The sequence below is a fragment of the Chlamydotis macqueenii genome, chromosome 3 (genome assembly GCF_036417535.1).
Source record: "Chlamydotis macqueenii isolate bChlMac1 chromosome 3, bChlMac1.mat, whole genome shotgun sequence".
Lineage (NCBI taxonomy): Eukaryota > Metazoa > Chordata > Aves > Otidiformes > Otididae > Chlamydotis > Chlamydotis macqueenii.
Window position 1 is genome coordinate 127,606,528 of NC_141558.1, and position 23,183 is coordinate 127,629,710.

A 23,183-nucleotide genomic window follows, 5' to 3' on the forward strand; every position below is an offset into this window, starting at 1 on the left:
CTGCCTGCGGCTCCCGCACCGTCACCAGCTGAACGACAGCAGCTCTGGGGCTCAGGAGCGATCGCCCAGAGCCCCCAGAACGCGGGTGACTTCACTCAGTGCTGCGGTGGTGCCTGGCACTGGGACACAGGCACTGGTTTGGGGTGGGCGCTCCCGCTCCTGTCCTGGGGAGGGGAGACAGTGCAAGTTCCTTCCCTGTGCGATTGGTGTGTCCCTGCTTTGCTCAGGCCCTGCTCCCTCCCCGGGCCCCATACGCCCCACAGCTCTGCTACCCATGGTGGGAGAAATCATCTGCAATAAACCCTGGAGCCAAACTTTGCTGCCTCATGTCTACCAGCCGTCGTGACACTGCACACACGCGCGGGAGCAGTTGAGGTTGAGGTGGTGGATCTAGGGGAAAGTAGGTGTATGATGCAGATCCTCTCCTAGGCAAGGAGACACGCCTGCTTAAAGGATGCCCCATCTCCCTGGCATGTGCAGAGCTCACCTCTCACAGGGCTGACATGGTGGCTTCTGGTTTCAAGATGGTTTGCTCAGCCAGCTGATTCTGCTCCCTGGCTGAGCTGGTGCAGAGCTGGCATAGAATCATAGAATCATAGAATGGTTAGGGTTGGAAGGGACCTTCAAAGGTCATCTAGTCCAACCCCCCTGCAAGGAACAGGGACATCCACAACTAGATCAGGTTGCTCCAACCTGGCCTTGAACTTTTCCAGGGATGGAGCCTCCACCACCTCTCTGGGAAACCTGTTCCAGTGTTCTATAACCCTCATTGTAAAAAATTTTTTCCTAATATCTAATCTAAATCTACCCCCCTCTGTTTTAAAACCATTTCTCCTTGTCCTATCGCAACAGGCCCTACTAAACAGCCTTTCCCTGTCTTTCTTGTAGGCCCCCTTGAGGTGCTGGAAGACCGCTATCAGGTCTCCCCGGAGCCTCCTCTTCTCCAGGCTGAACAGCCCCAACTCTCTCAGCCTGTCCTCATAAGAGAGGTGCTCCAGCCCTTTTATCATCTTTGTGGCCCTCCTCTGGACCTTCTCCAACTGGTCCACGTCCTTCTTGTGTTGGGGGCTCCAGAACTGGACACAGTACTCCAGGTAGGGTCTCACCAGGGCAGAGTAGAGGGGGAGAATCACCTCCCTAGACCTGCTGGCCATGCTTCTCTTGATGCAGCCCAGGATGCGGTTGGCCTTCTGGGCCACAAGAGCACATTGACTGCTCATGTTGAGCTTCTCGTCCACCAGCACTCCCAAGTCCTTCTCCTCAGGGCTGCTCTCAATCCATTCTCTGCTCAGCCTGTATTTGTGCCTGGGATTGCCATGACCCAGGTGCAGGACCTTGCACTTGGCCTGGTTGAACTTCATGAGGTTGGCACGGGCCCACCTCTGCAGCCTGTCAAGGTCCCTCTGGATGGCATCCCTCCCTTCCAGTGTGGAAGCATAGCATGCAGCGGTTCTGTGCTGCTTTTACTTTTTTTTTTTTTCCTGAAATATTTCAATGTTCCACAGCACTAGCCTGTACCGTGAGCTTTTCTCCCTTCAGTACGGTTGTTTGTTACAGCTGAGCACAGCTGTTGTACTTAATTCTGTCTGTGGTTTAATTCTTAGGTCTCTGGATGCAATATTGCTTCCAATGGCTTGTTTCAGCCACTGGGCACTGAACTGCGGCTGGAAGATTACGATTAGCCAACAGGGCCAGCAAAGCCCAGCGTTTTGCAAAATCCTTGCCCATAGTTTGCCCCTGTCCATTACTGGGTGGTTGGGGAAAGGGAAGAAACCACGGATTGAGGTGTGGAGAGGGTGGTGGGCTCCATGAGGGTGTGAGAGATGTGGGTCAGTCAGTCCCATAGTACTCTGCTGCACAGGGGGAATGTGGCTATGGATCTCCTTTGCAATGGAGGCAAGTTTCAACTTAGGATTCAAAAGAAGCCACGGTTCCTCTCCTCTTTTTTTTTTTTTTGTAAGAAAACATGAGCTTGAGGAAGGCTTGTGGCTGTGAATCCTGAACAACTTGGGACTCTCAGGCCAAGATCTACAGCTGAGGTCCCAGGGCACCCTGCAGAGCTATAGCAGGGTTGCGCCGGCAGCCCTAACTGCCCTGGAGGCCTCTGTGGGCCTGCAGCCCTGATGCATGGGGAGATGAATGTATGAGGGTGCTGCTTGTTAAGAAAGGCTTCCCAGTTTGAGCTATGCAGCACATACAGATATCACCACACTGGAGCAAGCCTCTACAGACCCAAGCTGATCCAGGCCTCTTAAAATTCTGGGATCCCGGCCATGTCAGGCTGCCTCAGCTTTTAAACCTGCCCCAGATGTCCCTGTCATGCAGTGCTGTGTGGCTTTGCAGTGCTGTTGTCCCTTTCTTCCCTGTCCACTCTACCAGTTACCTTCCACGGCCTGGGCCAGCATTCACAAGGTTAACACGGCAGGGTGGTTGGCTCCAGGTCATGGCTGATAGGGCTGAACTGGGCTGATGCCTGCCTCCTACCCTCAGTGCTTGCTCTTGGCCATGTGGTACTGCATTCCCTTTTTGAAAGATGCTCACCTTGAAACACAACTATCTTCTTTAAGTGAAAGTTTTGTCTTTAATTCCTCATTTAAGCCTAATGAAAAATTTTCCCTTTGAAAGTCTTTTCTTACTGCACAGGAGCCTCAGGTCTGCTCCTGGCAAGAAACTGGCAGCAGTTACAAGAAGTTCCCAAGCAAATGAAGGATATTTAGGCATGTCTGTGAAGATTCTGAAAACAATTTTATTCTGCAGGATTGTTGTAGGTTAGCCCTGCTCTGAACCAAGCTACGCAGTCTCTCTCTCACTCCCCCCACCCTCCGAGAGACCGGGGGAGATGATATAAGAAAAAAGGCTTGAGGTTTGAGATAAGGTCAGGGAGAGATCCTTAAAGTTACCGTTATGGGCAAAACAGACTCGACTTGGGGAAAAATAGTCATTTATTTCTCAAACCAAAGCAGGAGAATGAGACAGAGAACAAGATAACCTCCCCCCACCCCCCCTCCCCGGGCTTAACATTATCTCTGCCACCTCCCCCCCCCCCGAATGGCACAGAGGGGGAAGAGGGAATGGGGGTTGCGGTCAGTCCATCACACATTGTTTCACGCCGCTGCTTCATGGTCGGGGGAAGAACTCCTCACATTCCTCCCCTGCTCCTTCGTGGGGTCTCTCCCATGGGCCACAGTCCTCCGTGAAACTGCTCCGGCGTGGGTCATCTCTTCCACAGGGTGCAGTCTCTCCAGAACGGCTGCCCCAGTGGGGCCTCCATGGGCCACAGCCTCCTTCAGGCACCTGCCTGCTCCGGCATGGGGTCCTCCCCGGGCTGCAGGGGGACCTCTGCTCCTCCATGGGCCTCCCCGGGCTGCAGGGGCACAGCCGGCTCCACCATGTTCATCACCACAGGCTGCAGGGGAATTCTGGCCAGGAGCTGCATTACTGCTCCCCCTCCTTCTGCACTGACCTTAGCGTCTGCAGCCGTTCCTCTCACAAGAAATTCTTCTCAACAGGCTGGCAGACGCCTCTCAGAATCTCATTCACATCCCATCTTCTCTACTCTTTTTTTTCTGTTTTCCCCTTCTTAAATCTGTTATCGCAGAGGCGTTATCAGGGAACATTCTGCTACCAATCGGCTCGGCCTTGGCCAGCAGCGGGTCTGCCCTGGGCCCCGCTGAGTCCACTGGATAAAGGGGAAACAACTTCTAGAAGCTTCTTACAGAAGCTGCCACCGTAGCTCCCCTCACTGAATAAAACCAGGACATTCCACCCCTCACCTCTGTGAATTTGTGCATGTCTGTGCAGATTCTGAAAACAATTTTATTCTGCAGGCTAAAAGCAAAGCAAGAAGAGAATAAGACCTTGCTGGATCAGGAGGGTTTTAGGTTTCTGTGCAGTTTTCTCTCCAGATGGAAAATGTTTGGAAACTGCTGTGTTTGTATAAAGACTTGTTCTACTAATGATCCCTAAAAACCCACCACAGGTGAAAGGCTAGAGACAAAGCAGGGAGCTTTGCTACTTTTCAGGAGAAGAGGAAAAGAAAACAGGTCTTCATATACAGGAACAACTCGATTCACCCCCAGTCCCCCAGCCAGCAAAATGGGTCCCAGCAGGACACTGGTCTGGCCGTGTGCCTGGTGCAGACAGGAGAGGAAAGAGTACTAATGGTAGGGAGCTGGTTTGATGAGGATGGCAGAAGCTTTGCAGTTCCCGTTGCACAGGCTGCCCCACTTTATGGCCCCCTTGACGTTCAGCTGTACGGAATAACATGCCGAGTACCACCACCCGCCCCCAGAGCGGGAAGCGCAGTTCCCTCTATAAGTGTCCTGATCCCAATCTTTTGTGGAGAACTTCATGTTGTTGTGAATGTTCCTGGGATTGTCTGAGTCCATGGCATCCTCCGCTGTCCCCGAGTACGTTCCCAGCCTCAGCCGGTACCCGTGGGACTCATCTTCCACACTGAAGAGGTTGTAGTCTGCAAACTTTGTATTGTTTGCGGCATCCCAGATGACAAACCTGACCTGGTAGACTTTCTGCCTGGAGATCTGATGGATGTACTCAGTGCCCAGCCAGAAATCAGTGTGCACGTTCCCAAAGCCATACTTGTAGGTGCTCCAGGACTCAGCCCAGGTGATCTCCGTGCTCTGCCGGTTCCTCTGGATGACCGTCCAGCCCCCGTCTGTTGTGTTCATCTCGCAGTACACCACGATGGGGTGCAGGCCTGTGGGCTGGATGACGTAGACGCCACTGGGGCTGGCAGCAAGGACCTCACTGCAGTCCTTGGGCAAACCTGCAGTGGGAGAGAAGGTGATATAACAAAAGTCTGTGCAACAGGACAAGACCATGTTTCACCCTGTGGCAGGGAAGAGGGACATCTGGCCAGAGTACCTGGGGGATAATCAGCTGTCCCAGCCCAGAGAGGTGAGTGTGCTTGGCTGGAGGTGAGAGTAGGTTGGCCTCAGCCCTCTGTTCCATTTCCATATGGGACACCTAACAGGAGGCAGCCTCAGTGAAAGGCACCAGACCCACTGGGCTCTGCTGGTATCAGACCAGGAGACTAAGGACACTAGTGGGCTGTTCTGGGTCTCCTGAAAAGGGATTGTGTCACTAAAACCGGGTCACGCTGAGGAGGAAGGTGAAGAGGACCTTGCCTCTGCCTGTGACTGAGGGAATGGGTGAAAAATGACCCCTTCAAGCACACAGATACCCTTACCAGTCTGCACAGTGCGTGCGCACACACACACACGCACATGCATGCACAAGTGCAGCACTGCAATCTGCATGAGGTACACCTCCTCACATCCACCATCCTCAGTCCTGGAGCGGGGCCAGGGCTAGGGACAGCGTAGGGCCCTTCCCCACCCGGAGTTGGCTGCACATGAGTGCGCAGCACTGGGTCCCCCCTGTGCTGGCAGGTGTGGTCTCCCCATGCCTTCAGCTTGCTTGCTGCAGGACCTCCCACTGCGGTAAGGTCATCCTGACAGGTGGGCAGAGCTCCTCTCCACAGCTGAGCAAAGACTGGGGTTGATGTTGCCTCTCCCCAGCGTGCCTGCCTGTATACACTATGGAGGTGGTTTTTGGATCTGAGGCATGATGACACACCCTCTCCCAAGTGTCGCTTTACCAAGCCTCCACTGGCCCAGAGCATGGGCTGGGGCTGCTCACTAGCCAGGGCTGACCCAGACCGAGGAACTGAAGGGGGTTGGTGAGAGTACTGCGATGCCCATGGGATGCTACATACTGGTTTTCTTCAGAGCACTTGCCGAAGTGTTGGAGGGAGATTTCTTGAAGATGTTTAGGGTTTGTACACGCATGGAGTGGCCTGGGGCAGCCAAGACCAGCATGCAAGCAAGGAGTAGGAGGCACTGGGCTGCTAGAAAGGGAAAAGATGGAGAAAAGATGAAATGTGACCCTCCCTCCCGAGAGACGGGAAATCCCATGGCTCCAGCATTGCACAGTGTAACACGACCATGTGAGATGCAGGAGTGCACCAAGCATGCTGAGCAGCATCAGACTGGTCCATGGAAGCTGGAAAGCTTGCCAAAAGGCTTCAACTCTTTTGCCCTAGGGATAGAGAACCTTGCCTTTTCCCCTTGATTAGCTCCTGAAAAGTCACGCATGAGATAATTTTGGGTGGAGTGCCACTACCCTCCACAGTGCGCAAAGACCAGTGCACAGAGCCTCTCCCTACGGCTGGGCTGCCCCACCTGTGCTCCTCCCGTTGCTAGCAAGGAGCGCCCGCTTCCCAGCCCCGTACTCACCCACGGTGTTCAGAGAGGGATGCCCTCAGGAGCACAGAGCTGTGGAGTGGCAGGTCTCACAGAGGCATTTGTAGAGTTCCCTGCTGTGGGCGGGGTGAGTGGATCCTAACCCCCCGCTCCCGGCTTTCTTCCTTCTGGAGGAGGAAACTGGGCTGGCTTTCCTCTGTGCCCTTAGAAAACACCAGCTGAGATGAAGGTGCCTGTGGCTCTAGATGCATAGTTTTCTGAGCTGCAAAGAAAATAACTCCTGTGCCAGCAAAATTTCTTTGAATGGTCTCTTCTGTGAGTGCTTAGCTGCTTGGATTGAATTTCCCCTGGAAACAGCATATTTGGGACCTTTGAAGAGTGCAGCTCAGTAAATAAACACTTGAATGCCAGTCACCAGCCAGTGTGGAAAGCAAACACTGGGGATGTCCCCGCCTCACACCATTACAGCAGGGTGCTGCCAGGTCAACTGCTTCTTGTCTAATGTGCTTGTGAGAAGCCCAGCCTAGCTCTTGGTGGGGAAGTTAGAGCAGTCTTGAGACTCCCAGAGAGACTGACTGTTGTGGGACAATATTTGGAGTGGCTAGTTTTTTCTAGACTGCATGACAGCAGGCAGGTGGTCCCCATCTGGGGGAAGCAGAAGAGGTCTCTGTTCCACATTCCCTATCTGCAAGGATGCAGCTGAATGGGTCTGCTGACAGTGGCTAAAAGGTTTCTGTAGGCCAGTTGAGATAGCTGTGGTCTCTGGGACACTGGGTTTGGGAGACTGGCCATGCAGGATGGATGGCTACAGAGTAGAGCAAGTGTCTGCCCAGGAACGGAACTAAACTGGGTAGATGCTAGGCAGCAACGGGGATCTGAGCATGTAGGGAGGGGAGTGGAGAGGTCTGAGCATGCACACAGGCGAAAACAGAAAGCTTGACCCTGTGTTCATAGGGAAGGAATGGGGGAGATATGAATGTGCACGGCGGGAAAGTGGAGGGGAACTGAGGGTGCCCAGAGGGACTGGAAGGGATCTGACGTTGGGAATCTTAGGAATGGAGTACCCACAGAAGGGACAAGTGGGACCTGAGTGTTGATGGAGGGCAACACTGGGAATCTGAGGGCACTTGTGGAAAAGAGAGATGTGAGTGTGCAGAGAGGGGAGAAGTCAGCACTAAGCAGGCACTGAAAGGAACAGAGGAAATCTGAGTATTCAAGAAGGGGAACAGAGGACATCTGGGTGCACACAGAGGGAAATGGAGGACACTTGAGTGTACAAGGAGGGGAATGGAGAAGCTATGAAACAGCTGGATAGGAATGGAGAGCATCTGAGAATGCTTGGAAGTGGACAGAATGAGTCTGAGGGGATCTAGAAGCACCCAGAAGGGAACAGAGGGAATCTGAAAGCATGGTTTGGATGTAAGGCACTCAGAAAGGATAGCGGGGACTGGGGGGTGCACAGAGGGGAGTGGAGGAGACCAGAGCATGCATGGGTGGGAACTGTGGGGTTCCAAGGCACAGGTAGGGAAGCAGAAAGGATCTACAAGCACTCAAAAGGGAATGGAAGGTAATCGAGGGTCCACAGAGGGGAACAGAGGAAGCATGAGCATAGAGAAGAATGGAGGGGACCACAGTACCATGTGGGAGAACAGAGTTGCATGGAGGGGATCTGGATGCATGTAGAATTGAATGAATGGTTTTGGTGTACCCTCTGATGCTCCCCAGGGTCTTTTATTTGCCCTCTGGTGCAATGCAGAGGCTTCCATTTGGTCTCTTGTCCCCTAAGAATCATTCCATTTACCTTTTGGTGCACCCAAAAGAAGGTGTATGTTCGGAGGGCTCTGATTTCCCTCCTGTACACCTCAGACTCCTCTGTTTGCATTCTGGTGCTGCCTAGAGCCCCCCATTTTCTTTGCAGTGCATCACAGTGTTCTACATTTGCTTTCCTTTTCATGCCAGAGCCCTCTGTATGCCCTCAGGTGCTCCCCAAGCCCTCACCTGCACTCTGTTTCCCTTTGCAAATCCTTGTCACCCCAGAGGCCCTGGGTGATGCTGAGTAGAAAGTCAGGATAAGACTCCAGTCTGGAGATAGTGACAGTCCATTCCTTGCTGGGGCCACAGACCAAGCCTGCCTGCAGAGATAGGGAAGGTCTGAGGTCAAGCCCAGTTCTGTCCCATCGGGGCAGAACTGGAGGAATGAGGCTTGGCACAGACATAGCTGCTGCACAGCTGCCATGTAGCCAAGAGTAAAGATGCAGCTTAAAAGCAACTCTCGAGGAGGAGTGGGCCGTCTCTTCTAGCTTTTTTCACAACAGTCCTTTTCAGTGAAGGAGCTAACTTTGGACATGGCCGGCTAAACTCCTTAACTCAGCAAACTATGCTCTGAGAAGGTGGAAACGACTCAAGGGCGCTGGCATTGGCCCACTCTCACAAGCAGTAACAGGGGAATCTCTGCAACAACCCAGGCAAAGTCCTGTGGTACGGGAAGCAATGCCTGATGGTTCCTAGGGCCAGCTCCTGCCTCAGGATCTAGGTCTTCCCTTCCAATAGGGAAGCACAAGGATCCCCAGTGCCAGGTAAAGACAGGTTTTACTTCCATAACTAGGGACAAAGGACAGTCTCTGGATGCCCAGGTATCGTGGTTACTCTAAGGTCTCTTGGGCTATGGCCCCACCATGCATTCTTCTCCCATCTGTAACAGTGACAGTGTCTGGGGTGGGTTGGGTAAGGGCCTGGGTGCTCTGGGCAAATGCAGAGGCCACAAACCTACAGGAGGCCCTTGATTCAACTATAGGATTGTTTTGGAGGGTGTGCTGATCCAGGAGGATGAGGGTAGGGTGTACTGACCTTAATAAATGTGGTCTGACCAGGCCCTCTTTGCTGCCATTGAGGTAAGATGTTTTCCGGCACTGGGGGAAACAAGTGGTTTGCTGAGGCAGGTGGCAATGTGATGGCCTCTCTTGCCATCTCATTGGGATGTGATGGCAAGATGTGAAAGGACCTCTGGAGATCTCCTGGTCCAACACCCCCCTCAAGAAATATCAGTGACAGCAGGCCACCCAGGAAAGTGTCTGCTTGGGTTTTGAATATCCCCAAGGATGGAGACTCTAGCCCTGGGCAACCTATGCCAGTGTTTGGTCAGCCTCACAGTGAAAAAGTATTTTCTTGTGTTCAGATGGAACTGCCTATACATCAGTTTGTGGTCATTGCATCTTGTCCTGGCACTGGGCACCAACTGGAAAGAGCCCAGCTCGCACTTCTTTGTTCTGTCCCTTCAGGTATTTATACACACTGATAAGATCCCTCTCTGAGCCTTCTTTTCTCTAAGCTGAACAGTTCCAGCTCTCTCAGCCTTTCCACAAAGGAGAACTGCTCCAGTCCCTTCATCATCTTTGTGGCCCTTTGATGGACTCTGTCTAGCATATCCATGTCTCTCTTACACTGGTGAACCCAGAACTGGACTCCAGGTAAGGTCTCACCAGTGCTGAGCAGAGGGGAAGGCCTCCTTCAACCTGCTAGCAACACTACTCCTAGTGCAGTCCAGGGTGCTGCTGGCATTCTTTAGCATGACCGTACATTGCTGGCTGATGGTCAGTTTCTTGTCCACCAGGATCTCCATGTCCTTCTTCACAGACCTGCTTTGCAGCTGGATGGCCCCAGGGTTGACTCCAGGAGTATACCACTGGTGACTGGTGTCCAGCTGGACTTTATGCCACTGATCAGCACTCTCTGGGCCTGTCCATTCAGCTGTTTTTCAGTCCACCTCCCTGTTCACTTCTCTAATCCATATTTTGCCAGTTTGTCTGTTAGGAGGTTTTGGGAGACAGTGTCAAAAAGCTTACTAAAATCGAGGTGAACAATATCCACTGCTGTCCCCTTATCCATCATGCGAGTGTCATTGTAGAAGGCTAGCAGGTTACTTAAATACAACTTTCCCTTTGTAAATCTATGCTGACTAGTTCAGATCATCTTCTTGTCTTTCATGTGCTTGGAAATGGTTTCCAGGACTAGCTGCTTCATCACCTTCTGAGGATCAAGGTGAGGCAGACTAGCCTGTGGTTCCCTGGGTCCTCCTTCTTGCTCTTGAGTAACATTTACTTTCCTCCAGTCTTCAGACACTTCTCCCAGTGGCCAGGATCAATCAAAGATTATTGAAAGCGGCCTTCCAGTGACACTGGTCAACTCCCTCAGCATTTGCAGGTATATCCTGCCCATGGACTTCTGTATGTCCAGTTTGCTTAAGTATTCCCTAACCTGATCCTCTTCCAGCAAGAGTATGTGTTACTTGCTTCAGCCTTTCCCCTGATCTCTTGGGCTTGGGATTCCTGAAGACTGGTCTCCCCAGAAAAGCAGAAGTGAAGCCTTTTCCATGTCCTGTGTCACCAGGGCCTCTGAATGGAGATTCAGCAGCAGATTCACAGGAATTCCCATTTCCCATAGTATTCCTTTTGTTTATTTACTTGTAGAAATCTTTCTTGCTGCCCCTCACCTCTCTTGCCAGATGCCACTCCAGGCCAGCCTTGGCTTTCCCAGCCCCATCCCTGAATTGCTGGACAGCATCTCCTTATTCCAGCAGCCATCATACTCTGCTTCCATCTGGTGAACGCTTCCTTTATATGTGTAAGTTTACTCAGGAACTCCTTGCTCATCCACACAAGCTTTCTGCAACTTTTGCTTGATCTCTTGCTTGTTTGCAGAAAATATAAGAAAAGCATAATATAAACATATATAATAAAATCATGTCCCCTATCTCCATCTACTTTTTTGCTTTTGGGGTGAGAAGTGTGCTGGTGGTCCCCACTTCCATAGATTCCTCTGCTGGGGGTGGCAAGGTAGATGGTGCAGAGCATGGCAGATCACCTCTCAGGATGCTGGTACACACTCTGATGCACTGCCAGCCTCCTCTCCAAAGTGACAGCCAGGCCTAAGAGCTGCCGCAGTCTCTGGGGAGGGTCCACTCTAGCCATCTCATCACTGAGATTCTCAGTCAGCCCCAACCTGCAGCGGGCCAGAAGGGCTCATTCCCCTTTGGACAGTCTCAGGAACTGGATTTTGTGCTTGGCAGCTGATGGCTTCTGTGCTAGAGCTCCAGCCAGGCTGGTTGAGCTGCTGCTGTACAGCTGGGCCCTGCGCCAAACAGCTCGGAGCATACAATAATGAGTCAGGGTCCTGGAGGACAAGGTCACTGTGCTCTGTGTAGCAAATGACCATGTAGCAAGCCCTCCGCTGTGAGACTGCAGCAAACCAGCTCCCTCTCTGCCCTTGGCTGCTCCATGCTGTGCTGAGCCCCTCCAGCACTTGCCAGGGCCTGCCATGGAGAGGAGAAAAGAGCCCGAGAGGTCTGAGAGGAAGGGAGAGCCTATGCCCAGTGGTGGCATCTTTCTGTCACCCTCCTTTGCCAGCTGTGTATGCTCCTGTTATCAGCATTCAGGGTGGGAACAGCTTCATCCCCTTCCCTTTACTTCACACAGCCATCCACCTGAGGGAAACCTGTAACTGATTGCTTGGGACTGAATGCAACAGTGGGATATGGGACATCTTCGACTAGATCAGGTTGCTCAGAGCCTCATCCAACCTGGCCTTGAACAAGCTGTGTGGTGCTGTTGACACGCTGGAGGGGAGGGATTCCATCCAGAGGGACCCTGACAGGCTGCAGAGGTGGGCCCGTGCCAACCTCATGAAGTTCAACCAGGCCAAGTGCAAGGTCCTGCACCCGGGTCGTGGCAATCCCAGGCACAAATAGAGGCTGGGCAGAGAATGGATCGAGAGCAGCCCTGAGGAGAGGGACTTGGGAGTGATGGTGGACAAGAAGTCTAACATGAGCCGGCAATGTGTGCTTGCAGCCCAGAAGGCCAACCGCATCGTGGGCTGCATCAAAAGAAGCGTGGGCAGCAGGTTGAGGGAGGGGATTCTGGTGCTCTGCTCTGCTCTGGTGAGACCCCCCCCCCCTGCAGTGCTGCGTCCAGCTCTGGAGCCCCCAGCATCAGGAGGACGTGGAGCTGTTGGAGAGGGTCCAGAGGAGGCCACAAAGATGATCAGAGGGTTGGAGCAGCTCTGCTGTGAGGCCAGGCTGAGAAAGTTGGGGCTGTTCAGCCTGGAGAAGAGGAGGCTCTGGGGAGACCTTAGAGCAGCCTTCCAGTGCCTAAAGTCCTGGACAGGACAAGGGGTAATGGTTTCAAAATAGAGGGAGGTAGATTTAGATTGGATATTAGGAAATTTTTTTTTACAATGAAGGTTATAGAACACTGGAACAGGCTTCCCAGAGAGGTGGTGGAAGCCCCATCCCTGGAAACGTTCAAGGCCAGGCTGGATGAGGCTCTGAGCAACCTGATCTGGTTGGAGATGTCCCTGCTCCTTGCAGGGGGGTTGGACTAGATGACCTTTGAAGGTCCCTTCCAACCCTAACCATTCTATGATTCTATGATTCTATGATATAGGCGTACTCTGCATATACTGCGTTTGTTTTTCTGGTAGTTGTTTCTTTCTAACGTAAGTCTAGGTACATATTAAGGCCACACAGAGCACTGGAGACACTGTGATTTTTTTTTTCTTCAAGTAATCATATACCATTCTTCCTTTACTCTTTGGCCATTTTGTTACAGGCATAATGTCTAGAAAATCTCTAGCAATAGTTTATCCAAGTTACTGAATTGAAGTCAGCTGGGTTATAAAGTGGTATCAAAGTAAATATGTGATAAAATGCTTTTAGGCAAACAATCAGAGGAGAAAGTAACTTGGCATTTGGAGTGGCTATGACATCAGAAGGTATCTTTGATACATCAGTATCAAGAGAAAGCTTTCCTACAGGTAGCAGTCTGACCTTCCCTTAGTGCTAGCTGTTGAAATGCAGGGTGAGGAGCATCAAAACTATGTTTTGGACTGCTTATGTGCTGCGTGGTACCCAGTTATTCTGGACGCAACCCCATAGACTTCTATATGCAAGCCCAAGACCCCAGCTCTCTATCTCCAGCCTAATCCAGATTTTATCACTCTCTGGTTCTGTTTTCAGACTGTTCCCATTTGCACATGTCACCTCCAGCGCAAGAAAAGCAATTGCAGAAATGTTGGTCCTCAGGGATGGATCCAGGTGTCAAGCTCCCATAGTCTGAATCCAGGCATCGGGAATCCCCTGGGGGACCCTGTTGTCCATATCTGTGGGGTGTCCGGAGGTCACTGAGATCTGGGATGCTCTGACATTGCCAGGTGGCCCTGGGAGGCAGAAGGAGGAATGAGAAAGAGGAGGAGAGAGGAGGAGACCCTTATATCCCCATCTTAGGAGGGGTGATCATGGGGCATCTAGGGGGACCAAGGGACAATTGATGGCTCCTGGGGGCAACTGATGGGTCTAAAGGTGAAAGTATGTGACCCTGGGGGAAAGTGGGGGCATCTGGGTCAATTGACTGTAACTGGGACCCTGAAAGGCACAGTGAGAGGTCTGGGGAAAAATGGGGAAAAGTGGCAGGGTCTTAGGGGAAATTAGGGAATCTGGGGGAAGCAAGGCAGCCTGGAGTTGTCCTGGATGCAAGGGAGGGGTCCTGGAATGGGCCAGAGGACAATGGGAGTCACAGGGGGAAATAGGAGGCCCTGTGAGTTTAGGAGTCCCGGCAGCCTACAGCTGCCCCTGGACACCTGGGTCCCGTCACATTTGTAGGGAATCTCAAGAGACTGAGGGTCCAGAGGGAGTTCTGGGAGCCCCTGGTCTGCAGGGGGCTCCAGAAGCATGGGGATTTTGAGGGTAAGGTTTACCATGTCAGGAAGACTCACACCAGCAGCAGGACGAGCGCCATGGAGCCAAGTGCCAACACCAGCCTCAGCCATGCTGTGTGGTGTGGGGCCATCCTGCTGTGGGGCAAGCACAGCGCAGCGCTGAACCGAGCCTGGAGTGCCAGCTCTGCTGCCACTCTGACACTGTGGGGACTCAGGCACCTTGGGGCGCTGTGCCCCAGGGACCGGATGTCCCTGCAGCACCTGCTCCAGCCACAGACCTCACTGCCCGCAGAGAAGCCAGGCATTGGGAGCTCCTCCTCCACTCCATCTGTCCACCATGGACACAGGTGTCCTGGCACCCCGCTTACACCCCCATGCACCCCTCTCCCATGGACCCAGGTGTCTGTGGTCCCACTCCACCCCACACTGCTCACTGACCCCAAGGCACTCAGGTGTCTGGGCCCACCGTTGAGGTAGAAGTACTTAAGAACCATGCGCTCAGAAGGGACCCCTCGGGGACAGGCAAGGATTTCCGAAGTAGGGTCCTGAAGGGTCAGACCAAGAGCTCCATCTGCAATCCCATGCAGCTCCTCAAACATTGACAGATCTTGTGTGTGCATCTGAGGCACAGAGGAACACATCAGTGCAGCCTGGTCCTCCGGGTACACGAAACAGCAGACGTGTGCATGCAAAGGCACCCGTGTCCTGCACATGCTCGTCATGTCCCCTCCATGCTTCTTGTCCCCTTTGCTCATGCAGGTGTTGGATACCTGGAGTACCAGGGGCACTTAGTGAACAATCCAGACCGAATGGAATTGTTATGTTTGTGAGCAGCAGGCCTCAAGGACATCACTGAAGCCGCTTGTGAGAAAGTAATGAAGCCGCCTGTAAGAAAGTACTGAAGCCACCTGTGAGAAAATAATGAGGCCGCCTGTGAGAAAGTAATGAAGCTTCCTGTGAGAAAGTAAACGAAGCAACCTTGAGAAGAAGGAAAACAGCTGGCATACGTGACTGGGGGCTGAATGTGAAGCAGGGTGCAGGTGGAGAGAGCCGTGCGTGTGAACATGGAGACTTAACGAATCATATTTTAGCTAGGAGCGCGTGCATGATATAGTTAACCAATTAGTAGAGAGCTTGCGTATGATACGGAATTAGAAGGGCTATATTAACCGGGATGTATCAACAATAAATTGGCATTTGCTTGATCATATTGGTCGTCAGCAGTGTCCGTTACTTCCGCGTCAACACGCAGGTGCATGCCCCTCATGTCCCACACATGCTCCTCATGCCCCATGTGTGTGCACACAGAGATGCACAAGCAGAGCATACAGAAAAGTCACTTCCTTCACAGACGCGTACACACAAGTGGACATGGATCTGCAAACACACAAGCGACCTGCCTCTTGCTTGTGTGCACCCTTCACATGCATGAGCATTTGCATGCATCCTGTGCATGCTTATACACATGCTACTTATAGCACACACACCTACTGTAGAAGCAATACCTGCATCTCTTGACAGTCCTCATGCCAAGTGCACAACTGTGTGCGTGCAGGCGGTGGGACCCATGCCCAATCCTCTCATGAATATCTACATACACTTTTGCACATGCATGTGCAACTCATGTCCTTAGCAAACATCCAGGTAATGGGCAGGTGGTGGGGGGTGTCGCAAAGGGTGCGTCGCAGTGCAGCGTAAGGGCTGGGGGGGTGCTGAGCCCAGCTTGGATGCCCATACCTGGGCAGTCCAAGAAAAACTGGCAGTCCATGGGATAGCGGGTCACACGCTGGAAGATGCAGGCACTGGCTGGTACCCAGGGAGGAAGAGACTTGGTGGTCCCAGGGGGATGTTAGATGTAGTAGGGGACAGGGTGTGGCAAGATAGAGGGATAGGCACTCACCACAGGGAGGGACGCACGTTGGAGCTGGTGGGGAGGCAGCAGCTTTAGACTGGGGATCATTGTGGATCCACATCCCTGTGATAAGCCGTAAGGGCTCAGCCTTTGTTCAGCCCAGAAGGGTTCCCTGGGGGCCCAGGCCCTAGGGTGGGCCAGGTTGGGGGTGCCCTAGGGTGTAGATGTCCAGAGTGGGGGGGCCTGTGACAGTCCCTTGAGTGGAGGTCCTGGGTGTTCCCCAGGGTGGGAGTTCTGAATGGGTGATAGCACTGGCCCTGTACCTTTCTACAGCTGGCTCACCTTCACCCAAATTAGAATCAGAGAACCCTAGAATAGTTTGGGTTGGAAGGGACCTTTAAAGGTCATCTCGTGCAACGCCCCCCGCCCCTGCAAGGAGCAGGGACACCTGCAACCAGATCAGGTTTAGGGTGTCTCTGCACACGCCTCGGCCCAGTCGTGCTGACGGGGTCGTCACCTTTGGGGAGGGATGTGTGCATCACCCCTTCCTCCGTCCCACTGCAGCCGCTCACCGCTCCTGCACCTGTTTGGATATTATTGAATACCAGACTAAAGTCCGAGAAGATTTACACGAAGCCCTAGTGTTTGAAGGGAAAAGACTTTTTATAGATGGCTCCTCTAAATATTTTAATGGAAAACACTGTAGTTAGCCGTTAGGGCTTCCCTTTATCGGGAAGAACCTGTTTGTGGATCTTGCTGAAAGTATAGCGGGAGAATTGGAGGTTACCAACTGTTGGGTTTGTGGGGGTCTTCTAATGAGTGAAGAATGGCCATGGAAAGGAATCAGTTCAGGTCCCCTCCAAATTCAAAGGTTTTCACGACACACTAGTCCAGACACACGCAGGGTCTAAGGGAGTGACTGTGAATTACTTGAACCTTCAAGCGCCTGTCATTCAGAACAACCAGCCATGCCTGTGTTTCTATATGCATTCATTCACAAAAGCAACCAACTAGTTTCAATATTTTCTTAACTGGTTGTTTCCTGGGCTGCATCCCCAGCAGCGTGGCCAGCAGGTCGAGGGAGGGGATTCTGCCCCTCTACTCTGCTCTGGTGAGACCCCCCCTGCAGTACTGCATCCAGCTCTGCAGCCCCCAGCATCGGAAGGACGTGGACCAGTTGGAGCGGTGTGAAGCGACAGGGGATGAACTGACCATCACCCCCATTCCCTGTTCTCCCCTGTGCCGCTCGGGGGGAGGAAGGAGGTAAAGTTAAGCCCGGGAAGAGGGAGGGGTGGGGAGGAAGTTTGTTCTCTGTCTCATTCTCCTGCTTTGGTTTTAATATTTTTCCCCGCGTTGAGTCTGTTTTGCCCATAACTGTGACTTTAAGGATCTCTCCCTGACCTTATCTCAAACCTCAAGCCTTTTCTCTTATATTATCTCTCCCTATTCCCTCGGAGGGTGGGGGGAGTGAGAGAGAGACTGCGTAGCTTGGTCCCGAACAGGGCTCAACTATGACGCTAAGGAAGTCCAGTTTCCAAAGCTACATATCTAGGTAGCAATAGACTCCTCTTGGCATTTGAAATAAGCTGGCAGATGGGAGGTGAGCGCTGGTAGTGTGTTTGGGGGTGTGTGTACACATATTGTCCCTGAAATTGCCCTCGCCCTGGTGGGGCTTGGAGGGCTCGCTCGTCTGGGCAGGTGCGACTGCCGTAGCCACGGTGACGGGAAACAGAACTGGGGTCCACGCTGCCCACTCTGCCTTTGTTACCTCAGAGAGCTCAGTGGCTGCTTCTGAATGAACCTGTTGCCTGCAGAAGCAGAGAGGAAGGGCTGTGGGTGTCAATGGCCAAGTGGGAGGCGACGGCTGAGCAGAAGGTGTGCGGCGTGAGGCAGTTGGAGGTGCCACAGCAACGGTTCCACGGCCACCGGGAGCTCAGCTCCGTCCGTGGTGACAGCCCGATGGCGACGTCTCCACGGGGCAGTGGAGCCGCAATGGCTGCCGCGCAGGTAGCCAGGTCGGAGGGCGAAGAGAGGAGTGCCGGTGCCGGGCAGGGCCGGAAAGCAAAGCCCAGCCAGCGTGTCCAGGAGCTGCGCGCCATCTTGGCCTTGCAAGGTGCTGCCCCTTCGGTTTGGCGGGCGTAGCCCAGGGTGAGTGGGGGCTCTTGGTGCGCCCATCGTCCTGCATGGTACCAACACCACCTTAATGTCCTGCAGAGCAAGGGAGGAAGTTTCTCACGCAGTCACGTGAGGAAAAGCTCAGTCAGAACAGAGAGCTGCTCCCCGGCCTGCGTGAGGTTTTGGAGGAGGACGCCCATGCCCTGGGCATTGCCCAGAAGGTACCGACAGGTCCCGTGTGCTGTGTCCCTGCCTGGTGCTGGTCCTGCAGAGCCAGCTCCTGCGCCGGTCCTCTCCGGGAGCAGACTTTGCAGGGCAGCAAGAGGACGTGACCATCCCCAGGCTGGCGGTGATATTCTCTGCCCCTCTCCTGCCCACAGCGCAACAAGCTCACCATCTCCGAGGCTTGCGGAGCGCAGAAGCACTTGGACGTTGCTTTGGCCAGGAAGACAGTGGAGGTAACAGCAGGGTCCGGTGGGCGTGGGCTGCTCGCAGAGGGTCGGGGCTCCGGGAGCGCTGGGAAGAACAGGGTGCACAGCGGAGGGACGTGGTCCTGGCACAAGGACAGCCCCACAGGGCTAGTGTGGTGCGACACAGGGTGTTCACGTCTGTTGCCATAGGTCCCTTTTCACCGTGGGAGCTATCCACACGTGTCCTCCTTTAGCCCCCTCAGCGGATGCTTTGCTCCAGCAGAGCTCCTCGCCTTCCCACTCTGTGTGTCCCCAGGGCTGCTCGAATTCCTGCGGGCTCCAGCTGCACCCCTGGGAGAGAGATGCCGTCTCTGCCCTCGGCTGCCTGTCCCAAGGGTATCACCTGGTCATAAGGCCATGGAAATAGAGGCGCCGGCCCCGCGGAGCTGCCTTTGCCCAGGGGCCTCTTGCAGGGACAGAGTGGCGCCACCGCTCTCTGCCAGCTTCTGCATCTAGGGCACTGGTTGATTTTCTTGACGCCCAGCCCCCGGTCTGCGTTACACGGAGTCCCTAAGCCCGACCCGCCACTGCCGTCAGCAGATGCCCACCTCTCCCTTATCCCAGTCAGCCCCCCAGAGCAAACCGCTCCCAGATCCCGTCCTGCCAAGGGAGTGACAATGTCCCGGACCAACATCCCAGCGTCCCCGGCTCTACCTTGGGAGGAGTTTTCCAGGCAGGACCCTCTTCTCCCTCGGGTGTCCAGTGAGCCCTGTCTCCAGCCTGGCGGACTCTCGTGCGCCCATCCAGGTGGGCCAGGAGAAGGTCCGGGCCGAAATCTATGACCGAGCAAACGTGTGCAACATGCTGCTGTACCAGATGAGGCAGCGCAGCCAAGTGCTGGACGAGCTGCAGCAGAGGTGGCAGCGGCAGCTGCAGGCTGCCGCCAAGGATGAGAAGCGGCACCAGGCGCAGGTGCAGGTAGCCAGGACCCCTTCCCAGGGTGGCAGCACCCGGCGGGGGGGCTCGAACCCAACCCCTCCGTTCCCCGGGTGGGCACTGGGCTCAGCACATGGAGTCATCCCGTGTCCCCCCACCCGTCTCTGCCCCAGGCAATTTGCCAGCTGGAGAACAACATTGAGAAAATGTTCACCGCAGTTCACACGGGACAGACGGTGACCGCCCTGTACTTGGCAGTGCGGGATGTCCTGAGAAAGGTGAGCTCCCCTTCCCTGGGCCATCGGCCCTCCCACTCCCCCTTGCAAAGGCAATGAGGTGCCCCAGGGGCTGCGCTGGTGGGATGTCCTCCTGGCTTGGTGAGGTCCTCCTGCACCCCTCCATCCCCTGTCACAGCGCCAGGGACCCCCAGGGCTCCGTGAGGTGACATGCTGTGGCTCCCTGTGTCCCCTGTCCCAGGAGCTGGCCCACCTGCCTCCGCAGCTGGACCTCCTGTGCGGGATGGCTGAGCTGTGCCACGGGGAGTTGGAAGACATGGAGCTCATAGCCTTGGATGCTCTCAAAGCTGCTGATGTAACCAAGGTGAGATGGGGCAGGGCATCTTGGGGCCCTCTCCCACCCTCCAGAACCCACAGACAGCAGCACGCGCCCGGGCTGGTGAGTCTTCCTGCAATAAAGAGCAAAAGAGACTGAGCTGGGCGTGCCCGCAGCAGCCAGGTGCCTCCATAGCTCCTCCCATGTCTTGCTCTTGGGCCGGGCCGCCCTGGGGTCAGCCAGCCTGAAGCACCAGGCGTGGTGAAGGCAGCATGCTCCATCCTTCAGCCCTCCCCGCCCTCCTTCCACCCCAGTTTCCTACCCAGCCCATTTACACGGGGGGTCATTTTGGACGCTGGCCATCCCAGAAGCTTGGCAGGTCCATGCCAGCTTGGCAGCCACTTCTCCCTTCCCTGATGTGCTCCAGGAGGACATGGCCGAGATGAAAACCCGGTTTCTCGCAGAGAGAGACCACAGGTATCGCTCCCTGGCCACCCTGAAGGAGCACACCAAGAGGCTCTGGCTGAAGGAAGCAATGAAAAGGCACCAGAGAGCGGTGAGCTGGGGGCAGCCGGTGCAGGCAGGGCTGCGGGCAGATGGCAGGCATCAGTGCCAAGCCCCCCGTGGGTGTGGGGGCTGCAGGGCCAGCTCCCCCAGGGTGCTAGCAGCTCGGGGGGGTGACAATGAACATCCTTGCAGCACGGCACTGACGAGTTCACCGTGGACAACTCAACCCTGAACCCAGATGACCCACTGGTGGGTGAGTGCCTGGTGGGGTGCGGGGGGTGGGGGAGCGGGACGAGGGCGCAGCTGCCGGCATCCTTCTGTGCCGCTTTCCTCCCACCACAGGTGCCACACTGGAGGCCACCAAGTCCCGGCTGGGGCACGAGGCCTGGGTGACCGAGAAGATGGAGAAGGCCAAGGCTGCGGCGCAGTGCTCCTGCCTCTGGGTAACGTAAAAACCTGTCTCTGCTAGAGAACCCAGTGCTGCTCGAGCCCCGGGGAGCCAAGACCTCTCTGCTCTCCTTGTTTCATTGCAGGGTTATCTGCTCTGCTCTGTCCCTGGAGCCCCCCAAAGCCCCTCTTGTGCAGGCAGAGATGGAGCTGCCTTTCTCCACGCCACGAGGCTGAAGTTGTCCATGGAGCAGAAACCGCTCCGAGGCCATAGCTCAGATCCTGCACCCTGCAGGAGCACCCTGGGCTGAGTCCTCATGCTTTCCCCTGGCTAGGACATCCCCATCAGGCTCCTGGAACAGCAGAAGTCCTCGGTGGACATGGAGGCCTACCTGAAGGAGTGCAAGGAGAAGAAGCAGGCGCTGGAGCAGACGCTGAAAGAGCTGGAGCTCAAGCAGGCGGAGCTGAAGTTTGGCCAGCCCCCCGGCACAACCAGGTACTGCTGGCCTCGGCCCAGTCGTGCTGACGGGGTCGTCGCCTTTGGGGAGGGACGTGTGCATCACTCATTCCTCCGCCCCACTGCAGCCGCTCACCGCTCCTACACCGGGAGGTTTTCTGAGCAGGGTGCTCCCCCAACTCTGGTCCTGGCAGAGCAGCCAAAGCTGCTGCTGCGGCAGCAGGACCCTTGCTCCTTGCCTGGCGTGGGAAGTTGGGTTGCCAGCAGCATCTCTGCTCTGCAGTTGGAGCGGGGACAACCTGAGCAGCTTTTGCAGCAGGTTTAGGGTGTCTCTGCACACCTGTGCAGTTGTATGGATGTGAATGTGGTTGGCTCCAGGATACTGGAGGAGGAGCTGAGGATGAAGCTGCAGCGGGAAGAGGCCCGGCTGGAGCGAATGCGAGCCCAGATGCTGAGGAATCGGGAGCTCCTGCTGGAGTTTGAAAACGGCATTGACAACCTCTTTGTCCGTCTGCATGGCATCACCATGCCCGGCCAGGTACCCACGTGGCCCTGGGGTGAGCACGACCCCGGCCGGTGCTCGGTGGTGCAACAGCACAGCGCGGTGACACTTGGGGCAGCCACCCTCAGCCCAAGTGGTTCATTTTCCCCACCAAGGTTGTTGTTCTCTCTCTGACTCCAGGATGATTCTGTCAAGGCCAGGAGGGTGGAGGAGAAGCTCCAGCACTGTGAGCAGAAGCTGCAGTACCTGGTGCAGCGAGTGGCCGACCTGCCCACACACAGGCAAAGCCCTGACGAGGAGAACGAGGTGCGCCGGGACTCAGTCCTTGCTGTGGTCTTTGGGGACCCACACGGGGTTCTCCCGCATGGCCCATCCCAAGCCGTCCTCCCAGCTGGGAGGATGGAGGTGGCCCCAGGGAAGAGCCATGGAGCAGCTCAGCCCCAGGTGGCCCTGGGCACTGTGGGGCATCCCCCGCAGAGGGGCATGGAGGTGGGGTGCCCCTTGGGTTGTAACTCACCTCCCCGTCAGCAATTACCCCAGGATGTCTTTCACAGACTTTTGTGAAGGTCAGAAACATTCTGGAGCAAGCAACCGCAAACGATGCACAGAACCTGAAGGTTTGCTTGAAGGACATAGGCAGTAGCGTCCAAGGTAGGAGAGCACAGCGGGGACACGTCCCCCAGCGACTGTCACAGCCCCTGCACGCTGGGATTTCTGAGTGTCTTTGCCTGTCTATCTCCCACTGTCCCAGCAGACCCCAACCGCTCCTCTCCGCTCTCTCCTCCAGACCCCTTTGATTTCGGTGACAAGGACCATGACCTTGTCCTCACGCGGGAAGACATCAAGAAGCAGGGGCTGCACGTGATCGAAAGCAAGAAGAAAAGCAGGAAGAAGTAGCGGTTGCGTCATGAGAGCCTTGGATGCCCGAGACCACCAGTTATACCCTTTTCCTGGCACGTTTAATAGAGCAGATCTTTTTCATTCCTCCCAAGCCTGCGGTAAAACTGGCACAGGGGGCCTAGGTCAGTTCTGTCTCCCGGGACGCATGGGGGTCAGAGCCTGAGGGGTGCTGAGCTGGGTTTGGAGGCAGCCCCATCCTCCTGTCCGTTGCCCAGCTGCTCTCCCCGCAGAGGTGGGGATGGGCTGGGGTGGGGACTGCTTTGCCGGCCAGAGCAAAGCTGAGGGCGAGCTGGCTTTCTCCCCCTTCGTCCTGTGGGGCCAGCCACCTTCCTGCGACGTCTGCCCCCCAGGCAGCTCTGGGACACCCATGGGCTGGCGTGTGTTTGAGGCAGCTATGGGGCAACATGGGGCAGTGGCCAAGACCTGGACGGGTATCGGACCCGAGGGTGGGTGTTGTGGTGTCCGTGCATGGGAGGGGAAGGGCAGAGCCTGCCTTGGAACGGAGAGGGAAATCTGAGATGAAGCCCTTAGACTGGGGCTGCCTGACCTGTCATAGCGTCACTGAATCCTAGAATAGTTTGGGTTGGAAGGGACCTTTAAAGGTCATCTCGTGCAACACCTTCAACCAGATCAG

The 23,183-nt window shown here is 55.0% G+C and overlaps 1 protein-coding gene and 1 pseudogene across 1 annotated transcript; one reads left to right on the forward strand and one right to left on the reverse strand.

Moving 5' to 3' along the window:
* Window positions 1-3,369: 3,369 nt before the first annotated feature.
* Window positions 3,370-5,936, reverse strand: LOC147601531 (fibrinogen-like protein 1-like protein pseudogene; annotated as a pseudogene).
* Window positions 5,937-15,554: 9,618 nt separating this feature from the next.
* On the forward strand, window positions 15,555-22,546 carry LOC147601532 (coiled-coil domain-containing protein 183-like). The gene is made up of 16 exons (XM_086744693.1): window positions 15,555-15,575; window positions 16,913-17,046; window positions 17,598-17,896; window positions 17,998-18,119; window positions 18,279-18,356; window positions 19,116-19,280; window positions 19,418-19,522; window positions 19,722-19,844; window positions 20,224-20,352; window positions 20,496-20,556; window positions 20,646-20,746; window positions 21,026-21,186; window positions 21,526-21,685; window positions 21,830-21,955; window positions 22,204-22,300; window positions 22,437-22,546. The coding sequence occupies exons 1-16, from the start codon at window positions 15,555-15,557 to the stop codon at window positions 22,544-22,546; spliced, it is 1,992 nt and encodes a 663-aa protein (XP_086600819.1).
* Window positions 22,547-23,183: the final 637 nt, after the last annotated feature.